The following is a 25,971-nucleotide window of genomic DNA, read 5'->3' on the forward strand; positions in this document are numbered from 1 at the left end:
AGATGCGCGTACACATACCTGCTGCGTTTTGGTCCTCCATTACCAACGACGACCGTGACAAGTAGTCTTTGGGGTATCTGTAATTTACTTAACTATTTATATTTTTGCCAAGTTTTACTTTTACTTCACTACATTCCTAAAGAAAATAATTTACTTTTTATTCCATACATTTTCCTTGACACCCAAAAGGACTCGTTACATTTTGACAGGAAAATGTTCCAATTCACACACTTATCAAGAGAACATCCCTGGTCATCCCTACTGCCTCTGATCTGGCGGACTCACTAAACACAAATGCTTCATTTTTTTGTTGTCTGAGTGTTGGAGTGTACCCCTGGTTATCTGCCAATAAATAGAAAATTGGGCCATCTGGTTTGTTTAATAATATGAGCAATTTGAAATGGTTTATACTTTTACTGTTACTTTTGATACTCAAGTACATTTTAGCAATTCCATTTACTTTTGATTCTGAAGTGTATTTAAAACAATACTTTTAGACTTTTACTCAAGTAGTATTTTACTGGGTGACTTTCACTTTTACTTGAGTCATTTTCTATTAAGGTATCTTTACTTTTAATCAGATATGACAACTGAGTACTTTTCCACCACTGAAAAAAATGCTTTAAAAAACATTTTTTAACCTGTGCACCCTTATTCTACTATTCGAACTACCTGAACATTGAAAGAGCTCCATTTAGTCCAATAGTTACAGATCTAGGATCAGTTTACCTTCCCTAATTCTAACCTTAAGAGGAGACAACACACTGATCGGTGTGGAGGGGCTTCATGGGAGGGTGAAACCAGTCTATATTTGTGTCAGCTGTGGGCTCTAGTCTATTGTGAGAAACATGGTATGAGCATAAGGTGAATGGATTCAGACCATAAAGCATTAGGTCATAATCAGGCTTCTACCTTTATTCTCAACTTTATACCTGTCCTCTAATCTAACACTGTGACGCTAACACAGGGAGACACACGGAGTCCTCAGGACATGGGCTGGATGAGAGGGGGAGTAAAGAGGGGAAGAAAATATGTAAACCAAGCCTACACCTGAAGCGGGTTCTCACCATAGAATGAGTAGAACAGAGTAACAGACTGAAAGCGGGATGGATGGATACTGCGAGATTCTGGCAATTAAGATTTTGGATGTTTTTTCTACTTACCCAGAGTCTGATGAACTTGTGCATATCATTTTTATGTCTCTGTGTGCAGTATGAAGGAAGTTAAAGGTAGTGTTGTGTGCCAATTCTAACTAGTGCAGAGACCGCACGTATAAACACATCTGACTCTGGATAAGTAGAAAAACAACATTGTCAGAGCTCTGCAGTATCCCTTTAATGGGTGTACCAGTTGTAATGTCTGAGAATTGGTGCTCATCACATCATCTCGAGGAATTCTGAATCTATAGTTCCAACTCATTCGCAAAAATGAAACACACAACACCAACTAGTAAGCAAGTCAAATTTCATTTTAAAAAACAGGGGAAATGTTGAGAAGACATCTTAAAAGCACCATACAGTAAGAGTATAATTTTCTCTCTTTTATCATAGAAAGCAGTGTGTGTGTCTCGATACTGGCCACACCTGCCAACAGGTTATTTTTTGCCCCTCATTCAGGCTTGTCAGGCTTGCCCTTGTTGCCCTTGCCCTTGTTTCTGGCTCTGTAGTAGCCCCTGGCCAGAGTAGCCAAGAACATGGAGAACTCTCTGAAGTTGATCTCCCCATCATGGTTCTTATCCAGGTTGGTCATCGCTTCCTGGAGCACTGCTGGTTCCACCTTTCCCTGAGACACACGAACGCAGGCACACACACACACACACACGAAGGTATGTAGGCTTTCTAGGTATCTTGTAGACATCATTATGCAGTGGTATGTGTATGTTAATAAAACGTTACTACTATGTTGTGGTATGGATATGTAAAACATGTGGATATGCTGTGTGTTTGTGTGATAATAGAATAATATGCCATTTAGCAGACACTTTTATCCAAAGCGACTTACAGTTATGCGTGCATCGATTTCTCGTATGGATGGTCCCAGGAATCAAACCCACTATCCTGGTGTTACTAACGCCATGCTCTACCAACTGAGCCATACAGGACAACACTGAGTCTGTGTGTGTGTGTGTGTGTGTGTGTGTGTGTGTGTGTGTGTGTGTGTGTGTGTGTGTGTGTGTGTGTGTGTGTGTGTGTGTGTGTGTGTGTGTGTGTGTGTGTGTGTGTGTGTGTGTGTGTGTGTGTGTGTGTGTGTGTGTGTGTGTGTGTGTGTGTGTGTGTGTGTGTGTGTGTGTGTGTCTTACGTGGAACTCTGGGCTGGCCAGCTCTTTCTTCATCAGCTCTGCGAGCTCTGTACCGCTAAGCTGGCGATTCTTATCCTTTGTAGCATACTCCTCAAACACCTCCACCATGGATACAATGGCCTTCTCCAGACGAGACATACTGTACCTGGGGGAGAGAGAGGAGGCAGGTGGACGGAGACAGAGTAGGGAAGAGGGGATGAGAGAGAGGGAGGCAGGAGTGTGGGGTAGGAAGAGAAAAAAAGAGAAAAGGGGGAAGAGAGGAAGAGAGGGGGGAGGAAAGCAGGTGGAGGGGAAGTTTTGAGTGAGGAAATCACAGGGAGGAAGATTATTGGATTAGAGAGTAAAGCAGGGGAAGGAGGAGAAGAGAAGATAGGATGAATACTCATGTCACTCATCCTGTCTGTCTGGTTATTACCACGGAACATATGATTCACAACAAGAGAGAGGAAGAGAAGGCTCAGCTACACTAAAGATGAAAACATGTGTAATGTTATAAGACCCAGGGAATGGAATGTGTTCAGGTCTAGACCGCGTTGTTCTACAGTCTGTTTACAGCTGGTATTTCCTGACTAAATTAATGCAACGTATAAAATAATCACATTGAAACATTGATTTAGCAAACAGTTGCAAATGTATAGTTATTGGCACTTTATAATGCAATGGCTGATTCATCTGTTCTTCATTCACCCCCCCCCACACACACACACACACACATCGCTATGTTCCGTATTCAGTCCATTCATTCAACATGTCCCGCCCATCTATACAATTCTCATCTCTCTCATTCCCTGATTCCAACTTCTCTCCTTTTTCATTCCCTCATTCCTAACCGTATATAATAGAACAGTTCTATCTCTATGTTCCTAACTCTCTCCTTTCTCCCTGCTCCTTCCCTCTATGTTCCTCTATCTGTGAGTTGCAGCAGCCCCACTCCCCCTTCCTCCCTCCCTCTCTACTCACCTCAGAGCAGAAGATAGGATCTATGATATGTGTAGCTGACAGGCTGGGTCCTGGTGTGAGACTGATGTGAGACAGAGAGAAGAGAAGCTTCCTCTTAAAGTGAAAAACACCCCCTCAAGCAGAGCAGACACATGATCAGCCCACAAGCAGCCATTGATGCCCTGAAAATGATGTCAGCTCCACCCAACCTGCTCCATCAGACTTGATCTCAAATGGTCATGTGCCAACGCTATCATTTGCATGAATTCATGTTTTAAAGGTCAAGATTATGTTCTATCTTGTTTTGAGGGTGTGAAAGAGAGAAGCTTATTCCTTAATTGTATTTGGCAGGTATTTGCTTGTTTAATAGGCCAGGCCCCAGCTGTGGTAACCCTCTATGTTATAACACTCCAACATGTTGTAGCCCTCCATGTTGCCTTTCACAAACCTGGGATTGGTTTGTACTCTACAAACTGTGTGGAAAGTGGAGCTGTGGAGATTCCAGACTGCTCTAAAAATGGGTAATATGAGTCACAGCTCTGAGGCATGCCCTTATTTGTGTGTGTGTGTTTGTTAGAGCGTGCCCCTGTTTAAATCACCACAGAGAGCACGCCTCTTATTTATCCAGCCCAACTGTTGCGTAACCTAACCACCATTTTCCATCGCTCTGCTACAAAACCCTGGGCTGCATTTTCATTCCAAAAAGTTGTCCCCTCCTCTCTGTCCTGTTTCACTCCCCTGCCTGCTCTAGTACTATTACTATTAGTATGCCAGCTCAAGTAGTACTACTATTAGTATGCCCGCTCTAGTACTATTACTATTAGTATGCATGCTCTAGTAGTACTACTATTAGTATGCATGCTCTATTAATACTACTATTAGTGTGCCTGCTCTAGTACTATTACTATTAGTATGCCTGCTCTAGTAGTACCACTATTAGTATGCCCGCTCTATTACTATTAGTATGCATGCTCTAGTAGTACTACTATTAGTATGCCTGCTCTAGTAGTACTACTATTAGTATGCCTGCTCTAGTAGTACCACTATTAGTATGCCTGCTCTAGTAGTACCACTATTAGTATGCCCGCTCCAGTACTATTAATATTAGGATGCATGCTCTAGTAGTTCTACTATTAGTATGCATGCTCTAGTAGTACTATGATTAGTAATACTGCTCTAGTAGTACTACTATTAGTATGCCTGCTCTAGTACTATTACTATTAGTATGCCTGCTCTAGCAGTACTACTATTGCTATGCCTGCTCTAGTAGTACTACTATTAGTATGCATGCTCTAGTAGTACTACTATTAGTATGCCCGCTCTAGTAGTACCACTATTAGTATGCCCGCTCTAGTACTATTACTATTAGTATGCATGCTCTAGTAGTACTACTATTAGTATGCATGCTCTAGTAGTACTACTATTAGTATGCATGCTCTGGTAGTACCACTATTAGTATGCCCGCTCTAGTAGTACTACTATTAGTATGCCTGCTCTAGTAGTACTACTATTAGTATGCATGCTCTAGTAGTACTACTATTAGTATGCATGCTCTAGTAGTACTACTATTAGTATGCATGCTCTAGTAGTACTACTATTAGTATGCCTGCTCTAGTAGTACCACTATTAGTATGCCCGCTCTAGTAGTACCACTATTAGTATGCCCGCTCTAGTACTATTACTATTAGTATGCATGCTCTAGTAGTACTATTACTATTAGTATGCATGCTCTAGTAGTACTACTATTAGTATGCATGCTCTAGTAGTACTACTATTCTTATGCATGCTCTAGTAGTACTACTATTCTTATGCATGCTCTAGTAGTACTACTATTAGTATGCATGCTCTAGTAGTACTACTATTAGTATGCCCGCTCTGGTAGTACCACTATTAGTATGCCCGCTCTGGTAGTACCACTATTAGTATGCCTGCTCTAGTAGTACTACTATTAGTATGCCTGCTCTAGTAGTACTACTATTAGTATGCATGCTCTAGTAGTACTACTATTAGTATGCATGCTCTAGTAGTACTACTATTAGTATGCATGCTCTGGTAGTACCACTATTAGTATGCCCGCTCTAGTAGTACTACTATTAGTATGCCTGCTCTAGTAGTACTACTATTAGTATGCATGCTCTAGTAGTACTACTATTAGTATGCATGCTCTAGTAGTACTACTATTAGTATGCATGCTCTAGTAGTACTACTATTAGTATGCCTGCTCTAGTAGTACCACTATTAGTATGCCCGCTCTAGTAGTACCACTATTAGTATGCCCGCTCTAGTACTATTAGTATGCATGCTCTAGTAGTACTATTACTATTAGTATGCATGCTCTAGTAGTACTACTATTAGTATGCATGCTCTAGTAGTACTACTATTCTTATGCATGCTCTAGTAGTACTACTATTCTTATGCATGCTCTAGTAGTACTACTATTAGTATGCATGCTCTAGTAGTACTACTATTAGTATGCCCGCTCTATTACTATTAGTATGCATGCTCTAGTAGTACTACTATTAGTATGCCTGCTCTAGTAGTACTACTATTAGTATGCCTGCTCTAGTAGTACCACTATTAGTATGCCTGCTCTAGTAGTACCACTATTAGTATGCCCGCTCCAGTACTATTAATATTAGGATGCATGCTCTAGTAGTTCTACTATTAGTATGCATGCTCTAGTAGTACTATGATTAGTAATACTGCTCTAGTAGTACTACTATTAGTATGCCTGCTCTAGTACTATTACTATTAGTATGCCTGCTCTAGCAGTACTACTATTGCTATGCCTGCTCTAGTAGTACTACTATTAGTATGCATGCTCTAGTAGTACTACTATTAGTATGCCCGCTCTAGTAGTACCACTATTAGTATGCCCGCTCTAGTACTATTACTATTAGTATGCATGCTCTAGTAGTACTACTATTAGTATGCATGCTCTAGTAGTACTACTATTAGTATGCATGCTCTGGTAGTACCACTATTAGTATGCCCGCTCTAGTAGTACTACTATTAGTATGCCTGCTCTAGTAGTACTACTATTAGTATGCATGCTCTAGTAGTACTACTATTAGTATGCATGCTCTAGTAGTACTACTATTAGTATGCATGCTCTAGTAGTACTACTATTAGTATGCCTGCTCTAGTAGTACCACTATTAGTATGCCCGCTCTAGTAGTACCACTATTAGTATGCCCGCTCTAGTACTATTACTATTAGTATGCATGCTCTAGTAGTACTACTATTCTTATGCATGCTCTAGTAGTACTACTATTCTTATGCATGCTCTAGTAGTACTACTATTAGTATGCATGCTCTAGTAGTACTACTATTAGTATGCCCGCTCTGGTAGTACCACTATTAGTATGCCCGCTCTGGTAGTACCACTATTAGTATGCCTGCTCTAGTAGTACTACTATTAGTATGCCTGCTCTAGTAGTACTACTATTAGTATGCATGCTCTAGTAGTACTACTATTAGTATGCATGCTCTAGTAGTACTACTATTAGTATGCATGCTCTGGTAGTACCACTATTAGTATGCCCGCTCTAGTAGTACTACTATTAGTATGCCTGCTCTAGTAGTACTACTATTAGTATGCATGCTCTAGTAGTACTACTATTAGTATGCATGCTCTAGTAGTACTACTATTAGTATGCATGCTCTAGTAGTACTACTATTAGTATGCCTGCTCTAGTAGTACCACTATTAGTATGCCCGCTCTAGTAGTACCACTATTAGTATGCCCGCTCTAGTACTATTACTATTAGTATGCATGCTCTAGTAGTACTATTACTATTAGTATGCATGCTCTAGTAGTACTACTATTAGTATGCATGCTCTAGTAGTACTACTATTCTTATGCATGCTCTAGTAGTACTACTATTCTTATGCATGCTCTAGTAGTACTACTATTAGTATGCATGCTCTAGTAGTACTACTATTAGTATGCCCGCTCTGGTAGTACCACTATTAGTATGCCCGCTCTGGTAGTACCACTATTAAGATGCCTGCTCAAGTAGTACTACTATTAGTATGCCTGCTCTAGTAGTACTACTATTAGTATGTCTGCTCTAGTAGTACCACTATTAGTATGCCTGCTCTAGTAGTACCACTATTAGTATGCCCGCTCCAGTACTATTAATATTAGGATGCATGCTCTAGTAGTACTGCTATTAGTATGTATGCTCTAGTAGTACTATGATTAGTAATACTGCTCTAGTAGTACTACTATTAGTATGCCTGCTCTAGTACTATTACTATGCCTGCTCTAGTAGTACCACTATTAGTATACCCGCTCTAGTACTATTACTATTAGTATGCATGCTCTAGTAATACTACTATTAGTATGCCTGCTCTAGTACTATTACTATTAGTATGCCTGCTCTAGCAGTACTACTATTACTATGCCTGCTCTAGTAGTACTACTATTAGTATGCATGCTCTAGTAGTACTACTATTAGTATGCCCGCTCTAGTAGTACCACTATTAGTATGCCCGCTCTAGTACTATTACTATTAGTATGCATGCTCTAGTAGTACTACTATTAGTATGCATGCTCTAGTAGTACTACTACTCGTATGCATGCTCTAGTAGTACTACTATTAGTATGCCTGCTCTGGTAGTACCACTATTAGTATGCCTGCTCTAGTAGTACTACTATTAGTATGCATGCTCTAGTAGTACTACTATTAGTATGCATGCTCTAGTAGTACTACTATTAGTATGCCTGCTCTAGTAGTACCACTATTAGTATGCCCGCTCTAGTAGTACCACTATTAGTATGCCCGCTCTAGTACTATTACTATTAGTATGCATGCTCTAGTAGTACTAATATTAGTATGCATGCTCTAGTAGTACTACTAGTAGTATGCATGCTCTAGTAGTACTACTATTCTTATGCATGCTCTAGTAGTACTACTATTCTTATGCATGCTCTAGTAGTACTACTATTAGTATGCATGCTCTACTAGTACTACTATTAGTATGCCCGCTCTGGTAGTACCACTATTAGTATGCCCACTCTGGTAGTACCACTATTAGTATGCCTGCTCTAGTAGTACTACTATTAGTATGCCTGCTCTAGTAGTACTACTATTAGTATGTCTGCTCTAGTAGTACCACTATTAGTATGCCTGCTCTAGTAGTACCACTATTAGTATGCCCGCTCCAGTACTATTAATATTAGGATGCATGCTCTAGTAGTACTACTATTAGTATGTATGCTCTAATAGTACTATGATTAGTAATACTGCTCTAGTAGTACTACTATTAGTATGCCTGCTCTAGTACTATTACTATGCCTGCTCTAGTAGTACCACTATTAGTATACCCGCTCTAGTACTATTACTATTAGTATGCATGCTCTAGTAGTACTACTATTAGTATGCCTGCTCTAGTACTATTACTATTAGTATGCCTGCTCTAGCAGTACTACTATTACTATGCCTGCTCTAGTAGTACTACTATTAGTATGCATGCTCTAGTAGTACTACTATTAGTATGCCCGCTCTAGTAGTACCACTATTAGTATGCCCGCTCTAGTACTATTACTATTAGTATGCATGCTCTAGTAGTACTACTACTCGTATGCATGCTCTAGTAGTACTACTATTAGTATGCCTGCTCTGGTAGTACCACTATTAGTATGCCTGCTCTAGTAGTACTACTATTAGTATGCCTGCTCTAGTAGTACTACTATTAGTATGCATGCTCTAGTAGTACTACTATTAGTATGCCTGCTCTAGTAGTACCACTATTAGTATACCCGCTCTAGTACTATTACTATTAGTATGCATGCTCTAGTAGTACTAGTATTAGTATGCATGCTCTAGTAGTACTACTATTAGTATGCCTGCTCTAGCAGTACTACTATTGCTATGCCTGCTCTAGTAGTACTACTATTAGTATGCATGCTCTAGTAGTACTACTATTAGTATGCCCGCTCTAGTAGTACCACTATTAGTATGCCCGCTCTAGTACTATTACTATTAGTATGCATGCTCTAGTAGTACTACTATTAGTATGCATGCTCTAGTAGTACTACTATTAGTATGCATGCTCTGGTAGTACCACTATTAGTATGCCCGCTCTAGTAGTACTACTATTAGTATGCCTGCTCTAGTAGTACTACTATTAGTATGCATGCTCTAGTAGTACTACTATTAGTATGCATGCTCTAGTAGTACTACTATTAGTATGCATGCTCTAGTAGTACTACTATTAGTATGCCTGCTCTAGTAGTACCACTATTAGTATGCCCGCTCTAGTAGTACCACTATTAGTATGCCCGCTCTAGTACTATTACTATTAGTATGCATGCTCTAGTAGTACTATTACTATTAGTATGCATGCTCTAGTAGTACTACTATTAGTATGCATGCTCTAGTAGTACTACTATTCTTATGCATGCTCTAGTAGTACTACTATTCTTATGCATGCTCTAGTAGTACTACTATTAGTATGCATGCTCTAGTAGTACTACTATTAGTATGCCCGCTCTGGTAGTACCACTATTAGTATGCCCGCTCTGGTAGTACCACTATTAAGATGCCTGCTCAAGTAGTACTACTATTAGTATGCCTGCTCTAGTAGTACTACTATTAGTATGTCTGCTCTAGTAGTACCACTATTAGTATGCCTGCTCTAGTAGTACCACTATTAGTATGCCCGCTCCAGTACTATTAATATTAGGATGCATGCTCTAGTAGTACTGCTATTAGTATGTATGCTCTAGTAGTACTATGATTAGTAATACTGCTCTAGTAGTACTACTATTAGTATGCCTGCTCTAGTACTATTACTATGCCTGCTCTAGTAGTACCACTATTAGTATACCCGCTCTAGTACTATTACTATTAGTATGCATGCTCTAGTAATACTACTATTAGTATGCCTGCTCTAGTACTATTACTATTAGTATGCCTGCTCTAGCAGTACTACTATTACTATGCCTGCTCTAGTAGTACTACTATTAGTATGCATGCTCTAGTAGTACTACTATTAGTATGCCCGCTCTAGTAGTACCACTATTAGTATGCCCGCTCTAGTACTATTACTATTAGTATGCATGCTCTAGTAGTACTACTATTAGTATGCATGCTCTAGTAGTACTACTACTCGTATGCATGCTCTAGTAGTACTACTATTAGTATGCCTGCTCTGGTAGTACCACTATTAGTATGCCTGCTCTAGTAGTACTACTATTAGTATGCATGCTCTAGTAGTACTACTATTAGTATGCATGCTCTAGTAGTACTACTATTAGTATGCCTGCTCTAGTAGTACCACTATTAGTATGCCCGCTCTAGTAGTACCACTATTAGTATGCCCGCTCTAGTACTATTACTATTAGTATGCATGCTCTAGTAGTACTACTATTAGTATGCATGCTCTAGTAGTACTACTATTAGTATGCATGCTCTAGTAGTACTACTATTCTTATGCATGCTCTAGTAGTACTACTATTCTTATGCATGCTCTAGTAGTACTACTATTAGTATGCATGCTCTAGTAGTACTACTATTAGTATGCCCGCTCTGGTAGTACCACTATTAGTATGCCCACTCTGGTAGTACCACTATTAGTATGCCTGCTCTAGTAGTACTACTATTAGTATGCCTGCTCTAGTAGTACTACTATTAGTATGTCTGCTCTAGTAGTACCACTATTAGTATGCCTGCTCTAGTAGTACCACTATTAGTATGCCCGCTCCAGTACTATTAATATTAGGATGCATGCTCTAGTAGTACTACTATTAGTATGTATGCTCTAATAGTACTATGATTAGTAATACTGCTCTAGTAGTACTACTATTAGTATGCCTGCTCTAGTACTATTACTATGCCTGCTCTAGTAGTACCACTATTAGTATACCCGCTCTAGTACTATTACTATTAGTATGCATGCTCTAGTAGTACTACTATTAGTATGCCTGCTCTAGTACTATTACTATTAGTATGCCTGCTCTAGCAGTACTACTATTACTATGCCTGCTCTAGTAGTACTACTATTAGTATGCATGCTCTAGTAGTACTACTATTAGTATGCCCGCTCTAGTAGTACCACTATTAGTATGCCCGCTCTAGTACTATTACTATTAGTATGCATGCTCTAGTAGTACTACTACTCGTATGCATGCTCTAGTAGTACTACTATTAGTATGCCTGCTCTGGTAGTACCACTATTAGTATGCCTGCTCTAGTAGTACTACTATTAGTATGCCTGCTCTAGTAGTACTACTATTAGTATGCATGCTCTAGTAGTACTACTATTAGTATGCCTGCTCTAGTAGTACCACTATTAGTATACCCGCTCTAGTACTATTACTATTAGTATGCATGCTCTAGTAGTACTAGTATTAGTATGCATGCTCTAGTAGTACTACTATTAGTATGCCCGCTCTAGTACTATTACTATTAGTATGCCTGCTCTAGTAGTACTACTATTCGTATGCCTGCTCTAGTAGTACTACTATTCGTATGCCTGCTCTAGTAGTACTACTATTAGTATGCCTGCTCTAGTAGTACCACTATTAGTATGCCCGCTCTAGTAGTACTACTGTTAGTATGCCCGCTCTAGTAGTACTACTATTAGTATGCCTGCTCTAGTAGTACTACCATTAGTGTGCCTGCTCTAGTAGTACTACCTTTAGTATGCCTGCTCTAGTAGTACTACTATTAGTATGCCCGCTCTAGTAGTGCCACTATTAGTATGCCTGCTCTAGTTGTACTACTATTAGTATGCATGCTCTAGTAGTACCGCTATTAGTATGCCTGCTCTAGTAGTACCGCTATTAGTATGCCTGATCTAGTAGTACGGCTATGAGTATGCATGCTCTAGTACTATCACTATTAGTATGCCTGCTCTAGTTGTACTACTATTAGTATGCATGCTCTAGTTGTACTACTATTAGTATGCATGCTCTAGTAGTACTACTATTAGTATGCCTGCTCTAGTACTATTACTATTAGTATGCATGCTCTAGCAGTACTACTATTGGTATACCAGCTCTAGTACTACTACTAGTACTACTACTAGTGCAGCTTAACTAGGTCTTTCCTTGCAGAGCATCTCTATTATGGCTAGACCTCGCCCCATCTTTACAACCATTGAATCTATATGTTTTGACCATGACAGTTTACAATCTAAGGTAACACCAAGTAATTTAGTCTCCTCATCTTGTTCAGCAGCCACAATCCATTACCAGATTCAGCTGAGGTCTAGCACTTAAGGAATGATTTGTACCAAATACAATGCTCTTAGTTTTAGAGATGTTCAGGAACAGTTTATTACTGGCCACCCATTCCAAAACAGACTGCAACTCTTTAAGGGTTTCAGTGACTTTATTAGCTGTGATTGCTGATGCGTATTACATTTAGTCATTTAGCAGACACTCTTATCCAGAGCAACTTACAGTAGTGAATGCATACATTTCATACATGGCCCCCTATGGGAATCGAACCCACAACCCTGGCATTGCAAACACAATGCTCTACCAACTGAGCTACAGGGAAGGCGTATGTGGTTGAATCATCAGCATACATGGACACACATGCTTTGTTTAATGCCAGGTCATTGGTAAAAATAGAAAGAGTAAAGGGGCTAGAGAGCTGCCCTGCGGTACACCACACTTTACATGTTTGACATTAGAGAAGCTTCCATTAAAGAAAACCCTTTGAGTTCTATTAGATAGATATATCAGAATCCACATTATGGCAGAGGTTGAAACGCCATAGCATTTAAGTTTTTTCAACAACAGGTTATGGTCAATAATATCAAAGGCTGCACTGAAATCTAACAGTACAGCTCCCACAATCTTATTATCGATTTATTTCAACCAATCATCAGTCATTTGTGTCAGTGCAGTACATGTTGAGTCCCCTTCTCTATAAGCATGCTGAAAGTCTGTTGTTAATTTGTTTACAGAGAGATAGCATTGTATTTGGTCAAACACTATTTTTTCCAACAGTTTGCTAAGAGCTGGCAGCAAGCTTATAGGTCTGCGGTTAGAACCAGTAAAGGCCGCTTTACCACTCTTGGGTAGTGGAATTACTTTGGCTTCCATCCAGGCCTGAGGACAAAGATTTTCCTCCAGGCTCAGATTAAAAATATGACAGATAGGAGTGGCTATAGAGTCAGCTGCCAACCTCAGTAGCTTTCCATCTAAGTTGTCAATGCCAGGAGGTTTGTCATTATTGATCGATAACAAGAATTTTTCCACCTTTCCCACATTAACTTTACAAAATTCAAACTTGCACTGCTTTTCTTTAATTATTCGTTTTTTTATGCATGAATATAATTGCTCACTGTTCGTTGTTGGCATTTCCTGCCTAAGCCCACTTTGCCAATGAAATAATCATTAAAATAATTGGCAACATCAAATGGTTTTGTGATGAATAAGCCATCTGATTCGATGAAAGATGGAGTTGAATTTGTGTCTTTCTGCCCATCATTTCAAGTACTCCAAAGTTTTTTTCCCATCATTCTTTATATCATTGATCTTGGCTTCATGAAAATCCTAAAATACACAGAAACATTATTTTTAATACCAAATACCCAAATACATTAGTATTTGAACCCAGGTCTGCTCTCTACAAACTGTGGTCTACAGGTTTTTACTTAAATTTAGAAAATATGTTGTTTAATTTATTTGCATTGCTGGCTGCACAATTGACCCTTGTGGTATGAATAAAGTACAGTACTTAATGTACAGTTACAAAATATGGATATGTTTGCGCCTAACAACACAGAGGGCTCTATGTTAACAAACCTAACTCAATGGTAAATCTTAGCGCTGGCAGTAGCACTACAGATCTGGGCTGTCAGAAATATTTTTGCCATTTTCACAGCAAGAATTATGAGAGCAATAGCTGGCTGTGGCATGAAAGGGCTGGGTTATTTGGTGAATAAATAAGTTGGAGGTGTGACGGGGGCTTAGTCACTGACTGGCAAATCAACACGTTTCATGGCTTAATGCAGCATGCGGTTTCCTCAAGTTCTGTAGGCTATTGAAGGTCGCTGCATTGTCATCAACTCCAATTAATACTACAGTTTCTTAAATAACTTAGGCTTCAGGTACGAGTAATAACAACACTGTTGTAATTGGCTTCAACAAGTAGGCTTACATGTCTTTACGCATCACAATTCTCCTCAAATAAAAAAATACTACAGGCTCTCGTAAAGCCTATGGCTACCGTTGATCAGCCTACAAAAGACAAGAAAATTAGGTCCTTTTCAAATAGCATCCTTCCTTCCTCCCTTCTTTGAAATAATCTTTGATAACAAGTTGTTAGATTCAAGTTAACACAAATAGGTGTAAGCAGGGATCCACCCATATGATGGATACAGCTGTATACACATATAGCTTATACACCTGAACCAACCACGTCAGATGTTATTACTCCGTCTCAAGAAGCCTGGACACAAGAAGGAAGGACACAATCTATTTTGTCAAGGGCCTTTTCTCAATTGGTTTTCCTAATTCCTCCGTCCTCTCCTCGGATCCTTTTGAAAAAGGTCAAAGGTAAATCGAGGAGAAGGAACATGGATGGAAACAGTCGATTCAAAGGGGGTGTGGCCGATATCAAAACTATTCCGTGGTAGGATCCCCTTGTGTTTCCTCACAAAAGGAGGCTATCGAGGAGGGGATGACCATCTTCTGCTTGCTTACTAATTAATTGACATACTCCTCGACTACTTATCGGTTTCCGGGACACAGAGGAGAGGACAGAGGAGAGAGGACAGCCTTTTGCCCAAATAAGAAAACCCCTTTGAATGGAAGGGAAGCAGTGATTGCTGAAGCTTTCTCACCCTCTAGTGGACAATATACAGTACTGAATGCCGTCACATCCACAAAAGAGGATGGGAATTTTTCCAACTACTCTTCATTGTCCTCATTACAGGCCTTTTTGGAAGATGGTTTATCAGAACAGGCCCGCTGTGATTACAATCCTGCAGGATGAATGAATAATGATAATACGGTCAAATACAGTTGTTATAGCCAGGGCTCTGGGGTTGTATATATAAAGCATCTCAGATGAATAGCGCTGATCTAGGATCAGGTCCCACTGTCCATGTCATTTAATTCATTGTGATCTAAAAAGGCAAAACTGATCCTTAAATCACCACTCCTAACCTAAGACGATTGAAACACAGGGCCCACTATGTGGGACTTTGAGCCAGTGATAACAACACTGCTATACCTATGAAACAGACAAGGCTTTTTTGAACAGTTTAGATTTACAGCTGAACCTAGACATGACAGAGGCAATGCTAATAATATGATTTAATAGGATGTCAGTTCAGGTATATCAATCAACCTGGACACATGGACAAGCAAACAACATTTAAGTAGAGAAGGAAGTGCACCCCAAACCCAATGGGGCCAGTCCTAAATTAAGTAATGTAGCTTATTGACATACATGGGGATGGTCCATATTAGAGAGAAATATTGTAGGAATATTTAACTATTGTCCAATCATTTGAAAAGGCTGTGAAATGAGATGTAATAATATACATCCTGGAAACTTCATGTTGGTTTTTTCTTGCTGGTAAATGAATCACATTGCAGTTGCAGCACAGTACAATAGAGAAAAGGTCTACTACATGACTGTCAGTGACAAGAACAAAAATAAGTTTCATTTTTCATTTTAGTCATTTAGCAGACGCTCTTATCCAGAGCGACTTACAGTAGTGAATGAATACATTTCATACGTTTTTTTTTTTCTTCCATACTGGCCCCCTGTGGGAATCGAACCCACAACCCTGGCGTTGCAAACACCATTGCAAACACCATGCTCTACCAATTGAGCCACAGGGAGGCCCACCTTCATGGTGTTATATTCAATCGTGCTTAGGTAGCTAGCTACATTCTTCTATTAGCTCTGTAAAACAATGCTAGTTGAATCAGATAAGCACACTCAGAAATGGGACTATCGTATGCGATGACCGGGAACACCTTTTCAAACTTTCTCTTCTTGGTTAGTAATTAAGTAATAGCGTTATTCGTTAGTCACCGATATGCCCCCCTTGGACGGAGCAGGGGGGTACACCATCAACCTACAGCACAATCATCCACTGATTACCATCCGGAACAAACACATTACAATTCTACTTATGACAGGGTTGTTTGTATTCATTAGGGCACACCGAAGCAAAATGCTTTGCAACAGAAAATGAAAACGAGCGCTTCTTATTGGACAATTTCAGATAATCCCTCCCTATTTCAGTCAATTTTTTCTGTTTGGTGCCTAATAAACATGACACAGGACTAGGAGATAGATAAACCTCGTACTTTATGATTGGTCCAGTGAAGATGGGTTGGAGCTCGGCCATATCATCGTCTCTGTCATAATCCAAGAACGTGACGGTCTGCTGCCGTGTGGCCATGCTCCTCTGCACCGTTGGAGCCCATGTGTTGTTAGTTTTAGTGTAGTTGTTGTTGTTACCTACATGAAAGGGATGCAACCAAAAGATCTTGGTGAAGGGATTGTTTAAAATAAATTGTTAGTTGAAAATCTGATTTCGAAGAAAGCAATAGGAGCGACATATTTTGTTAGCTAGTCTCAGACAGCACTCACCTTTTCTTTTGTTGCTTTGTTATAGCTGACCAATCTCCTGGCAGCTTCATCAAATGACAGTTTGGTGGGGAACTTGTTGAACGTGAGGTAACAGACTTGGTTTATTAGCAAAAATATATGACAAAGGATTCTCCAAACAGAGATCAATGTTGATACGTTTTGTAAACAACAAATATTCATCCATCTATGTACAGACTACTGATGTTAGCAACTGGCATGGGTTGTCCACAGTTTGACTGACACCTGTATGTGGAGCGTCTGCAGGCCTCGTACCTCCCTCGTGGTGGGTCATTTTGAACTAGGTGCCAAGCCGCAGACATTCCTCTGGGCTGGTCTGGAAGAAGAGAACGGACAGCTTCCTCAAGCTGCACCACTCACAGCTAATCAGCTCTGCAGACTCACCTTCTCCAGAGTGTCCACCTCAGGACTTGGGTCACAAAGCACTAGAACGTCACATACTGTTAGGTTGGCTAAATTCCAGTAACTTTTGTAAACTTCCAAGGTTCTCCTGAAAACACAGTTGGAAGATTCCAGAAAACAGGAGGGAATAAGCAGGAGTACTTACAATGACCAGCATGATCACCATTCTGCATAGAGTCCCTATTCTCACACTACTACAGTCCAGGATGATGCGGTCCAACTTGTAGGGAAAGATCCTGTGTTTTTTTCCTGAGTGTTGAGTCATCAGGTATTTGGTCTCCAAACTGTACTTGACTTGCCAGCACCACCTGATTCCTCCTCAACTGGTCATTTAGATTCAGCTGCCTAATTCCTTTTCCAGCTAGATGTCAGGAACAGTATGTTTCTCAAAGGTAAACTTTACGATCCTGAACACACAAAAAGTAAGAGGGGGCTTAGTCACAACGGCCGGCAAAAACAACTTAAGAACCCTATCTTGGTGAATACAAAATCACCCAGTAATGTCATTTTCTGCCAAGCAAAACGACCCACGAGGTTAACTTGAGAGAGCCGATCAAGTTGAGTTCTCAAAGACATTGTGACAGACTCAATAAAACCAGAGTCCATGTCCTTTATAAGTCCCTATCCTAAGGTGGTGTGTATCACAGCTCAGGATAAGACCCAGATACAGACAGTTTGAAATAACTTGTTTATTTACAAAACAGGGTGCAGGCAAACGACAGGTCCAGGGCAGGCAGAGGTCAGTAATCCAGAGCAGAGTCCAAGAGGTACAGAACGGCAGGCAGGCTCAGAATATTCAAAACTGGGAAAACAGGGACTAGAGCGAAAACAGGAGTACAGGAAAACCGTTGGTAGGCATGACTAGATAAGACGAACTGGCAACAGACAAACAGAAAACACAGGTATAAATGCACCGGGGTTAACGGGGAAGATGGGCGACACCTGGCGGGGGGTGGAGACAAGCACAAAGACAGGTGAAACAGATCAGGGTGTGACAGTGTGGGTTTTTCCTTAAATTTGTATTTTCTAAGGCAAATCTAGCGGGCATCCTTTGTGGGTGTCTTTTATAACCCTGTTTTAGTTGCTTTGCCAACTTTCATGGGTGTCTTTCAGTACCCGTTTGAAACCCATTCTCTTTTGGTTTGGGTGTTTACGTGCCTCCTTTCCGAATGTTGTTGTTTTACAGCGTTAAAATTGATTAAATTTAGATGTTGTGTCTCTGGCCTACACACAATACCCCATAAAATGACAAAGTGGAATGATTATTTATAGAAATGTTGACAAATTAATGAAAAATGAAAAGCTGAAATGTCTTGAGTCAGTAAGTATTTAACCCCTTTGTTATGGCAAGCCTAAATAAGTTCAGGAGTAAAAATGTGCTTAACAAATCATAATAAGTTTCATGTAATCTATGTGCAATAATAGTGTTTAACATGATTTTTGAATGACTACCTCATCTCCACACCTACAATTATCTGTAAGGATGGGGGAATGATGGGGCATTGTCTGATTGTCATATTTTGCTGATGATTGTTAAATTGCAAAAAAAATGCCAATAATGATATTGTAAAAAAAATAAATACAATTATCTATAAGGTCCCTCAGTCGAGCAATGAATTTCAAACACACATTAAACTACAAAGAGGTTTTCCAATGCCTTGCAAAGAATGTCACCGAGTGGTAGATGGGTAAAAATAAAAAGCAGACATTGAATAGCCCTTTGAGCATGGTGAAGTTATTAATTACACTTTGGATGGTGTATCAATACACCCAGTCACTATAAAGATAAAGGTGTCTTCCTAACTCAGTTGCTGGAGAGGAAGAAACTGCTCAGGGATTTCACCATGAGGCCAATGGTGACTTTAAAACAGTTAAAGAGTTTAATGGCTGTGATAGGAGAAAACTGAGGATGGATGGATCGTGACTGGCACTGTCTATTCTGTCTTACACGTATGGGACAAATTACAGGCCAAATACAACAAATGTGACAAACAGAGATACAGTTTGGGACAGCCGTTGTTTATTCACAACAGTAAGACTTATTTATAAAAATGACATATATAAAAACAGCCATCTCTGCTTCTCTTTCTCCTTGTCCTGTCCTCCTTCACTTCTTGGCAGCAACCTTCTGGGTGTGGAGCTGGTAGATCTGTTCACAGGCGATGGAGAGGCCCACCACCAGAGAGACAAACTCCTCAAAGCTCACCTTCCCATCACCATTCTGGTCCAGATCCTTCATGATCTTGTCTATGGCGGCTGGGTCCTTCTGAGACTGAGAGGGAAGGAGAGATGGAGGAGATGAAGAGAGTAAGTGATTGAGTGAGTGTGAGTGAGTGAGTGAATGAATGAGAGAGAGAGTGTGAGAGAGAGAGAGTGAGAGAGAGAGAGAGAGTGTGAGAGAGAGAGAGTGTGAAAGAGTGAGTGAGTGAGTGAGTGAGTGAGTGAGTGAGTGAGTGAGTGAGTGAGTGAGTGAGTGAGTGAGTGAGTGAGTGAGTGAGTGAGTGAGTGAGTGAGTGAGTGAGTGAGTGAGTGAGTGAGTGAGTGAGTGAGTGAGAGAGAGAGAAATCCCAAGTGGCGCAGCTGTCTAAGGCACTGCATCTCAGTGCTAGAGGCGTCACTACAGACACCCTGGTTTGATTCCAGGCTGTAGGGCGGCGCACAATTGGCTCAGCGTCGTCCAGGTTTGGCCGGTGTAGGCTATCATTGCAAATAAGAATTTGTTCTTAACTAACTTGCCTAGTTAAATAAAGGTTAAATGTAAAAAATAAAATTAAAAAAAGAGAGATGGAAGGAGGGAAGAGGAGGTTAGATTAACTTTGGGTGCTTTTTATTCTAATAAAGTGACAGAGGGTAAGACAAGAAATACAGGGAAAGTGTAGAGGGACAGTGAGATAAAAACAGAGGGATAGAAAAGAGAGATAGAGATGGATGTCTGTGTTACCTTCAGGAAGCTGTCCAGTTCTGTCTGCATCAGCTCTTTCAGCTCCTTCTTGCTCAGTGTGTTGCAGTCACCATCCTTGTCGGCATAGCGATGGAACACCGTGATCAGGGACTCCATGGATCTCTCCAACTGAGACGGCATGGCTGCAGAGAGAAGGATACACTGAGGAGGGGAGACAGGGAGCGGGGAGATGGGAGGGGAGATGGGAGGGGAGAGAGGGAGGGAGGGAGGGAGGGGGAGAGGGGAGGGGAGATAGAGGGAGGAGGTGTAAGTTACAGTAGCAGATACATACTCAGTACAGTGAGTGTCTTGATATCACTAATTGACTAATAGCAAACTATCCCTTTGCAGAAAACGAATTAACAATGCACATTTAGGGAGGATGGGAGTTGGCTTTCTTTGTCTCTGTAAGCACAGTCTTTGGCTGGTGTTATTTCCTGGCATTTAAACTGTGATCTTCCACTCCTTTACACATTCCTTCTACCTCAGACCCCTCCTCTTTTTTTTGGTGCCTCCCCCTTTCTTTGGGAACATCCAACATCTCTAGCTGTGTAGACTTTCCTTTAACCTCTGTCATAGCTTGACCATGTGACACATCATACTAAGTGTGAAAGTGTGGGGATTTGGGGATGGAGAGGGGTGTGACAGGAGAGGAAAGGGTTTTGCAACAGTTCAGTGTAAAGAAATCAGGCTGATGATAATTGGTGAGTAATAATGCCTATAAAATGACTTGAACCGGCTGAGAGATAGATCTAGGTCTAATAAAGTTCTAAAACAAAAACATTGCTTCAATGTTCAAAGGTTTTCCTATAGATATACTACATTATGTCTTAATCAGTAAATAGTATGTCCCGTCATCCTGCATAACAAACCATAGAATAACTGATTTTTGAATCAAATCAAGCGAAGACTAATGAACATTATAGCCTACAGGTTTTCTGGACGAGACAGATCAGTAGCTAGTCACACTTGGAACAGTTATTACAGTTGTGTGAGACCTGTTTATTACACTAGATAACCTACTCCATTAAACCAAAGAGCCTAATAGTAATAGTAGAATAAGTGAAAAACGGTTACTTACCAAACAGAGGAGAGACGCTAACAGAACAGGGTGGGGAAGTAGCGTACCGCGCAAGAGCTGTGAGAAAGTTTGTTCAGGAATTTATAAAGAACAGGCAACGCCCGTCTGATTATGAGTGTGTGTAGCCTATAGGGAGGGAGGGAGGGAGGGAGGGAGGGAGGGAGGGAGGGAGGGAGGGAGGGAGGGAGGGAGGGAGGGAGGGAGGGAGGGAGGGAGGGAGGAGGTTAGAGTTTAGACTTGATGTCTTTAAGTCCTCATCTTTGAATTCAACATGATAAAATAGACATTGATCACCTGGAATGTTTTCATATTGCATTAACACACAGATCTCATTCACACAAATCTATACCAATGATGCTGAACACAGACGGAGAGAGGGGTGACAAGAGTACACACTAGCATGTTTGGAAAAATAGTTATATGGATGAAGAGGGTGGGATGATGTTTCTGGAATTAAATACCATTTTATTCAGTTACATCTTTATAGTCCCCAGAGAGAGAACACATTTAGATCAGCTGGAGAGTCACTACTGCTGTTCCCTTTATGGTTCACCTCTCCCCCTCTGTCCACCACCTCTATCGTATTGTTACAGTATTATCTTAGCCTCTACCTCAGCCCACAGTAGTCTACCACTCCCTGTGTGTTTTGGAACAGAGTCAAGCAGATCAGTATCTATTCTATAACACAGTTGGCTTGGCAACACCATACAGAGAACAGTATAGGAGCCACTGTGGAAGAGGCTGGCATGACAATAACCATTAACCATGACAACCATCAATATCCACCTGGCTGGATTATATTCCAGTCAGCATTGACTAAATGATCGATGATGACATTGGCTGGGTTCAAATCACCAGGAGATCAGTGACAGTGTGTATGTGTGTTTTGTGTGTGTGGGCACGTGTGTGTGTGTGTGTGTGTGTGTGTGTGTGTGTGTGTGTGTGTGTGTGTGTGTTTGTGTGTGTGTGTGGGTTAGATAGGGTGTGTCCCTGTTGTCAAGGTAACAGAGTGCATTCATATGGGTTGTGTTAGTCTGTGCTTGCTGTATCTTGTGGTGGTCCTTGCTCTGCATTCCTTTAGCATGACTCTCTCTTGCAGGCTGAAACATGCAGAAAAACTGGAAAAGTCACATCAGCTACTCTGGACTCAACTCCTAATGTTGGTCTAGCATTGGCTTTGAGACGGTCATGAATGCGTCCATTTAACTGGCACAAACAGATATAGATAAAAAGCAACACAATCGCATAAAGATTGTTCAATCTCCAAAATGAAGATTGGTAAATTACAATACGCTATGCACACTTATCAGGAGTTGGCTGTATATTGGTGTTTGGCATCATCAGTTTGATACAGTACACAGTAGTCCTCCTGACCAGAAGAAAAAGTAAAAGGCAAAGCATGTGTTCTTCTGACACACGTGATGGATATTCTGAGCTGCTGTCCTTTTTCTCCCCAGCATCAGAACAGCACAGCCAGTCTCATATAGTCATGAGAATCAACTCTCCCTCTTCTGGGTCTTGTGCTGCGTTCATATTAGCACATGTTAGCAACAACCGTCTCGCTATAGGGACACTGATCCCGTAGAGGTTAAAAAAACAAGACACATGTACCATGTCAGATATAGAGTTCAAATGTACTCAATTTTGAGTTTGCATCCCAATATTACACTTTATATACATCACAGAAGACTGAAATATAACAACACCGTTTGCCATAGAAACTCCAGATTTTCTGTGTTTTAATTTGTATTTATTTATTATTAATTCTGAATTATGTCTTACATACTTATTAATTATGAATTGTGTTACATACAGGAGTATGTAACACAATTCATAATTAATAATAAATAAATATACATTCAAACGCAGAAAAGCTGGTGTTTCTATGGCAAACGGCCGGATCACCTCTCTCCCCATACACCTCTCAGCGTGGCTGGGCTGGAGAAGCACATTCACCTCAGTCCATCTACAAACACATAGTCTATTAGCTATACAATTGTAATGTTATACCTCTGAAAGGGGGAAATAGGAGAAATGATTCACACTGACAAGTAGCATTAGCTGCTGTTCAGTCAGCTGTAGTGATGAATTGCATAAAATCATAACATATTTTCATAGGTATCTCTTTTCTCAAATGACATAGCGTTCACATTTGTATTCCTAGGCATTACTAATCAAGCTCCGAACAAACAGACATCAATGGAGCACAAGGATGATCGTGTTTTCACATTCACATGAATTATTAGAATATTACTTATGATTCTTTATTAATATCAGTGATGTAGTGGTAAAAAAAGGTGGGTAATGTAGTTATGGCCATGTGCAGGCTTCAGGGTCTCGCCACACCTGAATGCAAAGATGAACTCTTCTCCTTCACAATGTGGACAACTGAGGGGAGCCATCTTGGGCCAAGCTGAATATATTCTGTGTTGTCAAAGGAAGACAGACTTGTAAGTAAAAGTCAAAGCAAACTTCTTTTTTTCCGTTGCTGAATTCAATTATTAAATCTGTCCATTTTATTTTTATGGACAAATTGTTACTTTTAAAGTGACACATTAAAAGCCTTACCTATGTCGCCCAGCTGTTTGCAGTTCCTAGCCAAGCACTGGCACAATTTTTCAACAGACATTGAAAACTAGATTGGGCATCTCAAGAGATTTCATCCTACAAAATGCCAACTAAATAAAGAAATAGCACATGCGTAGCCTACTCTATAAGTGCAGTGTGTTATGAAGATCAGAGCATCTTTTGGGTAAAAATGTACATTTTAGCATTCTGCTTCCCAAAATATACATCATCAAAATTCTAGAACATTACAAACCCGTATCTACAAAGCATCAGAGCAGGAGTCAAAGTAGCCACCCTTTGCCTTGCTGACAGCTTTGCACACTCTTGTCATTGAGTTAAACTATCTTAGTACATGGTGGCTCTATAACAAGTATATGCCAGAAGTGTGTGAACATGTCTCCCTCAAGCATCTCTAGGGGGAACTTTACCCATAGCAGCACTGAAGCGGCAGGGCTTACCTCGACTAGTCTCTCTTTCTGTTTTGAGTAGCTCAGTAAAAACCAAAAAATAACATTTCTGACACTCAATATTTTCAATGGGTTTTAATTACAAATTCCAATTTAACAAAAATACAAACAGACCAAAACAAAAATGACCTCAATCAAAAATCTGGGTTTGTAGGCAACCAATTCAAACAAGTGCTGAGTATGTGGAGATGATGTATGGCAGGGCTATTCAACTGGAGAACCACGGACAGACAGACACTGTCTGAAATGATTTTAAGTAAAGGTTTGTGTATCACGAGTTAATATTACAGGCAACAAAGGGATATGTGTTATCTTGGTTAACCCAGGGAATTGTTCAGCTGCTCGATTACTAGAACGAGGAGGAGAACCACAGAGCACAGCCTTTCCTTTATGCTATTTGCCTCATGACTCCTGCAGGCTTTGTTGACTATGGACTTGCTTGTTTACCCGACTGTGGGACAGACTATGTTTGTTCCCACTCTCAGGACTGACTCCCTATTAGTTACACAGAGTCTTGGCCTCCCATCCTATTCTAACCACCTCTCACCAGCTTTGTATTCATGTTACCTGATGAAATTGCTGTACAATATGATCTGATGCACATTCAAATGTCTTAAATCAACACTGCAGAGCTCTCCCTGTCCTCTGCCGTGCCCTGATTGTATTACTGATGATATTTCGAAATGTACACCCTGGCCCATCTGCTGTTGCTAGCCCCAATTCTGCCTTGTGCTCTGATATCTGCTTCACTGATTTCTGCTTTCGTAGAAGCCTTGGTTTTCTGCAAGTTAACACTAGAAGCTTATTACCTAAAATTGATCAATTGAAAGTGTGGGTTCACAGCTCCAATCCAGATGTGTTGGTCATTACTGAGACGTGGCTAAGAAAGAGTGTTTTGAACACTGATGTTAACCTTTCTGGTTATAACCACTTTCGGCAAGACAGATCTTCCAAAGGTGGTGGAGTGACAATTTTTAACAAGGAACACCTTCAGTGCTCGGTTGTCTCCACCAAGTCTGTCCCCCAAAAAATAGATTTGCTGGTTTTAAGCATTAAACTTTCAAATAGCTCGTTGTTGACTGTTGCTGGGTATTATCGTTCACCATCAGCACCGGCCTATAGCCTAAATGCCCTAAGCTCTCTCCTGGCCCCTTACACCAAGTCTGAATTTGTCCTGCTAGGTGACCTAAACTGGGACATGCTTAACCCTTGTGTTGTCTTAACATTCTGTATACTCCCCTTGTCCTAAGACTAAAAAATGACCCGCCTTCGCTAAACCCCTAAAATGAAGCAGCTTAATTGAATTTTAAACCCCCCTAAATTTTATTTTGCATGAAGAAACAACCTATCATTCCTCACAAACTTTGTGAATATCTGGGTTTTCCCTCTTCACAATGCAGAAAGACTGCATTTAATCAGTGGATACCACACATTTTTATTACAACACACCTGTCATAGTTGTTTTCTTTACTAAAGTAGAGGTTTATTATTATTATTGCTTAAGGTACTGCATAGGTGTAAACATACATTTTTTAGCAAGAGATAGCAATTGTATAGCCTAAGAAAGTAGCAGAAATGTGCAGAAAGTAGTTTTGAATGCATTTTATTGAAGGGAAACAATAACAGTCTTGAACTTTTTTGGCAACAGTAATATATTCTTATATACTGTACAATGA

General features: G+C 40.3%; 2 protein-coding genes across 2 annotated transcripts; both read right to left on the reverse strand.

Annotated features, from left to right (window-relative positions):
- Positions 1-1,503: 1,503 nt before the first annotated feature.
- On the reverse strand, positions 1,504-3,603 carry s10a5 (S100-A5). Its single transcript, NM_001141600.1, is given in 3 exon segments — positions 1,504-1,782; positions 2,300-2,444; positions 3,260-3,603. Coding segments are annotated over 2 exon segments (312 nt in total). The 5' UTR covers positions 2,438-2,444; positions 3,260-3,603; the 3' UTR covers positions 1,504-1,608.
- A 15,635-nt stretch (positions 3,604-19,238) lies between these two features.
- On the reverse strand, positions 19,239-21,393 carry LOC106606009 (protein S100-A1). The gene is made up of 3 exons (XM_045718911.2): positions 21,261-21,393; positions 20,180-20,341; positions 19,239-19,510 (listed from the first exon to the last, which is right to left on the reverse strand). Exons 2-3 carry the CDS (start codon positions 20,318-20,320, stop codon positions 19,346-19,348), a joined length of 306 nt encoding a protein of 101 aa, XP_045574867.1. The 5' UTR covers positions 20,321-20,341; positions 21,261-21,393; the 3' UTR covers positions 19,239-19,345.
- Positions 21,394-25,971: the final 4,578 nt, after the last annotated feature.

Source organism: Salmo salar, chromosome 05 (genome assembly GCF_965601325.2).
Source record: "Salmo salar chromosome 05, fSalSal1, whole genome shotgun sequence".
NCBI classification, from domain to species: Eukaryota; Metazoa; Chordata; class Actinopteri; order Salmoniformes; family Salmonidae; genus Salmo; species Salmo salar.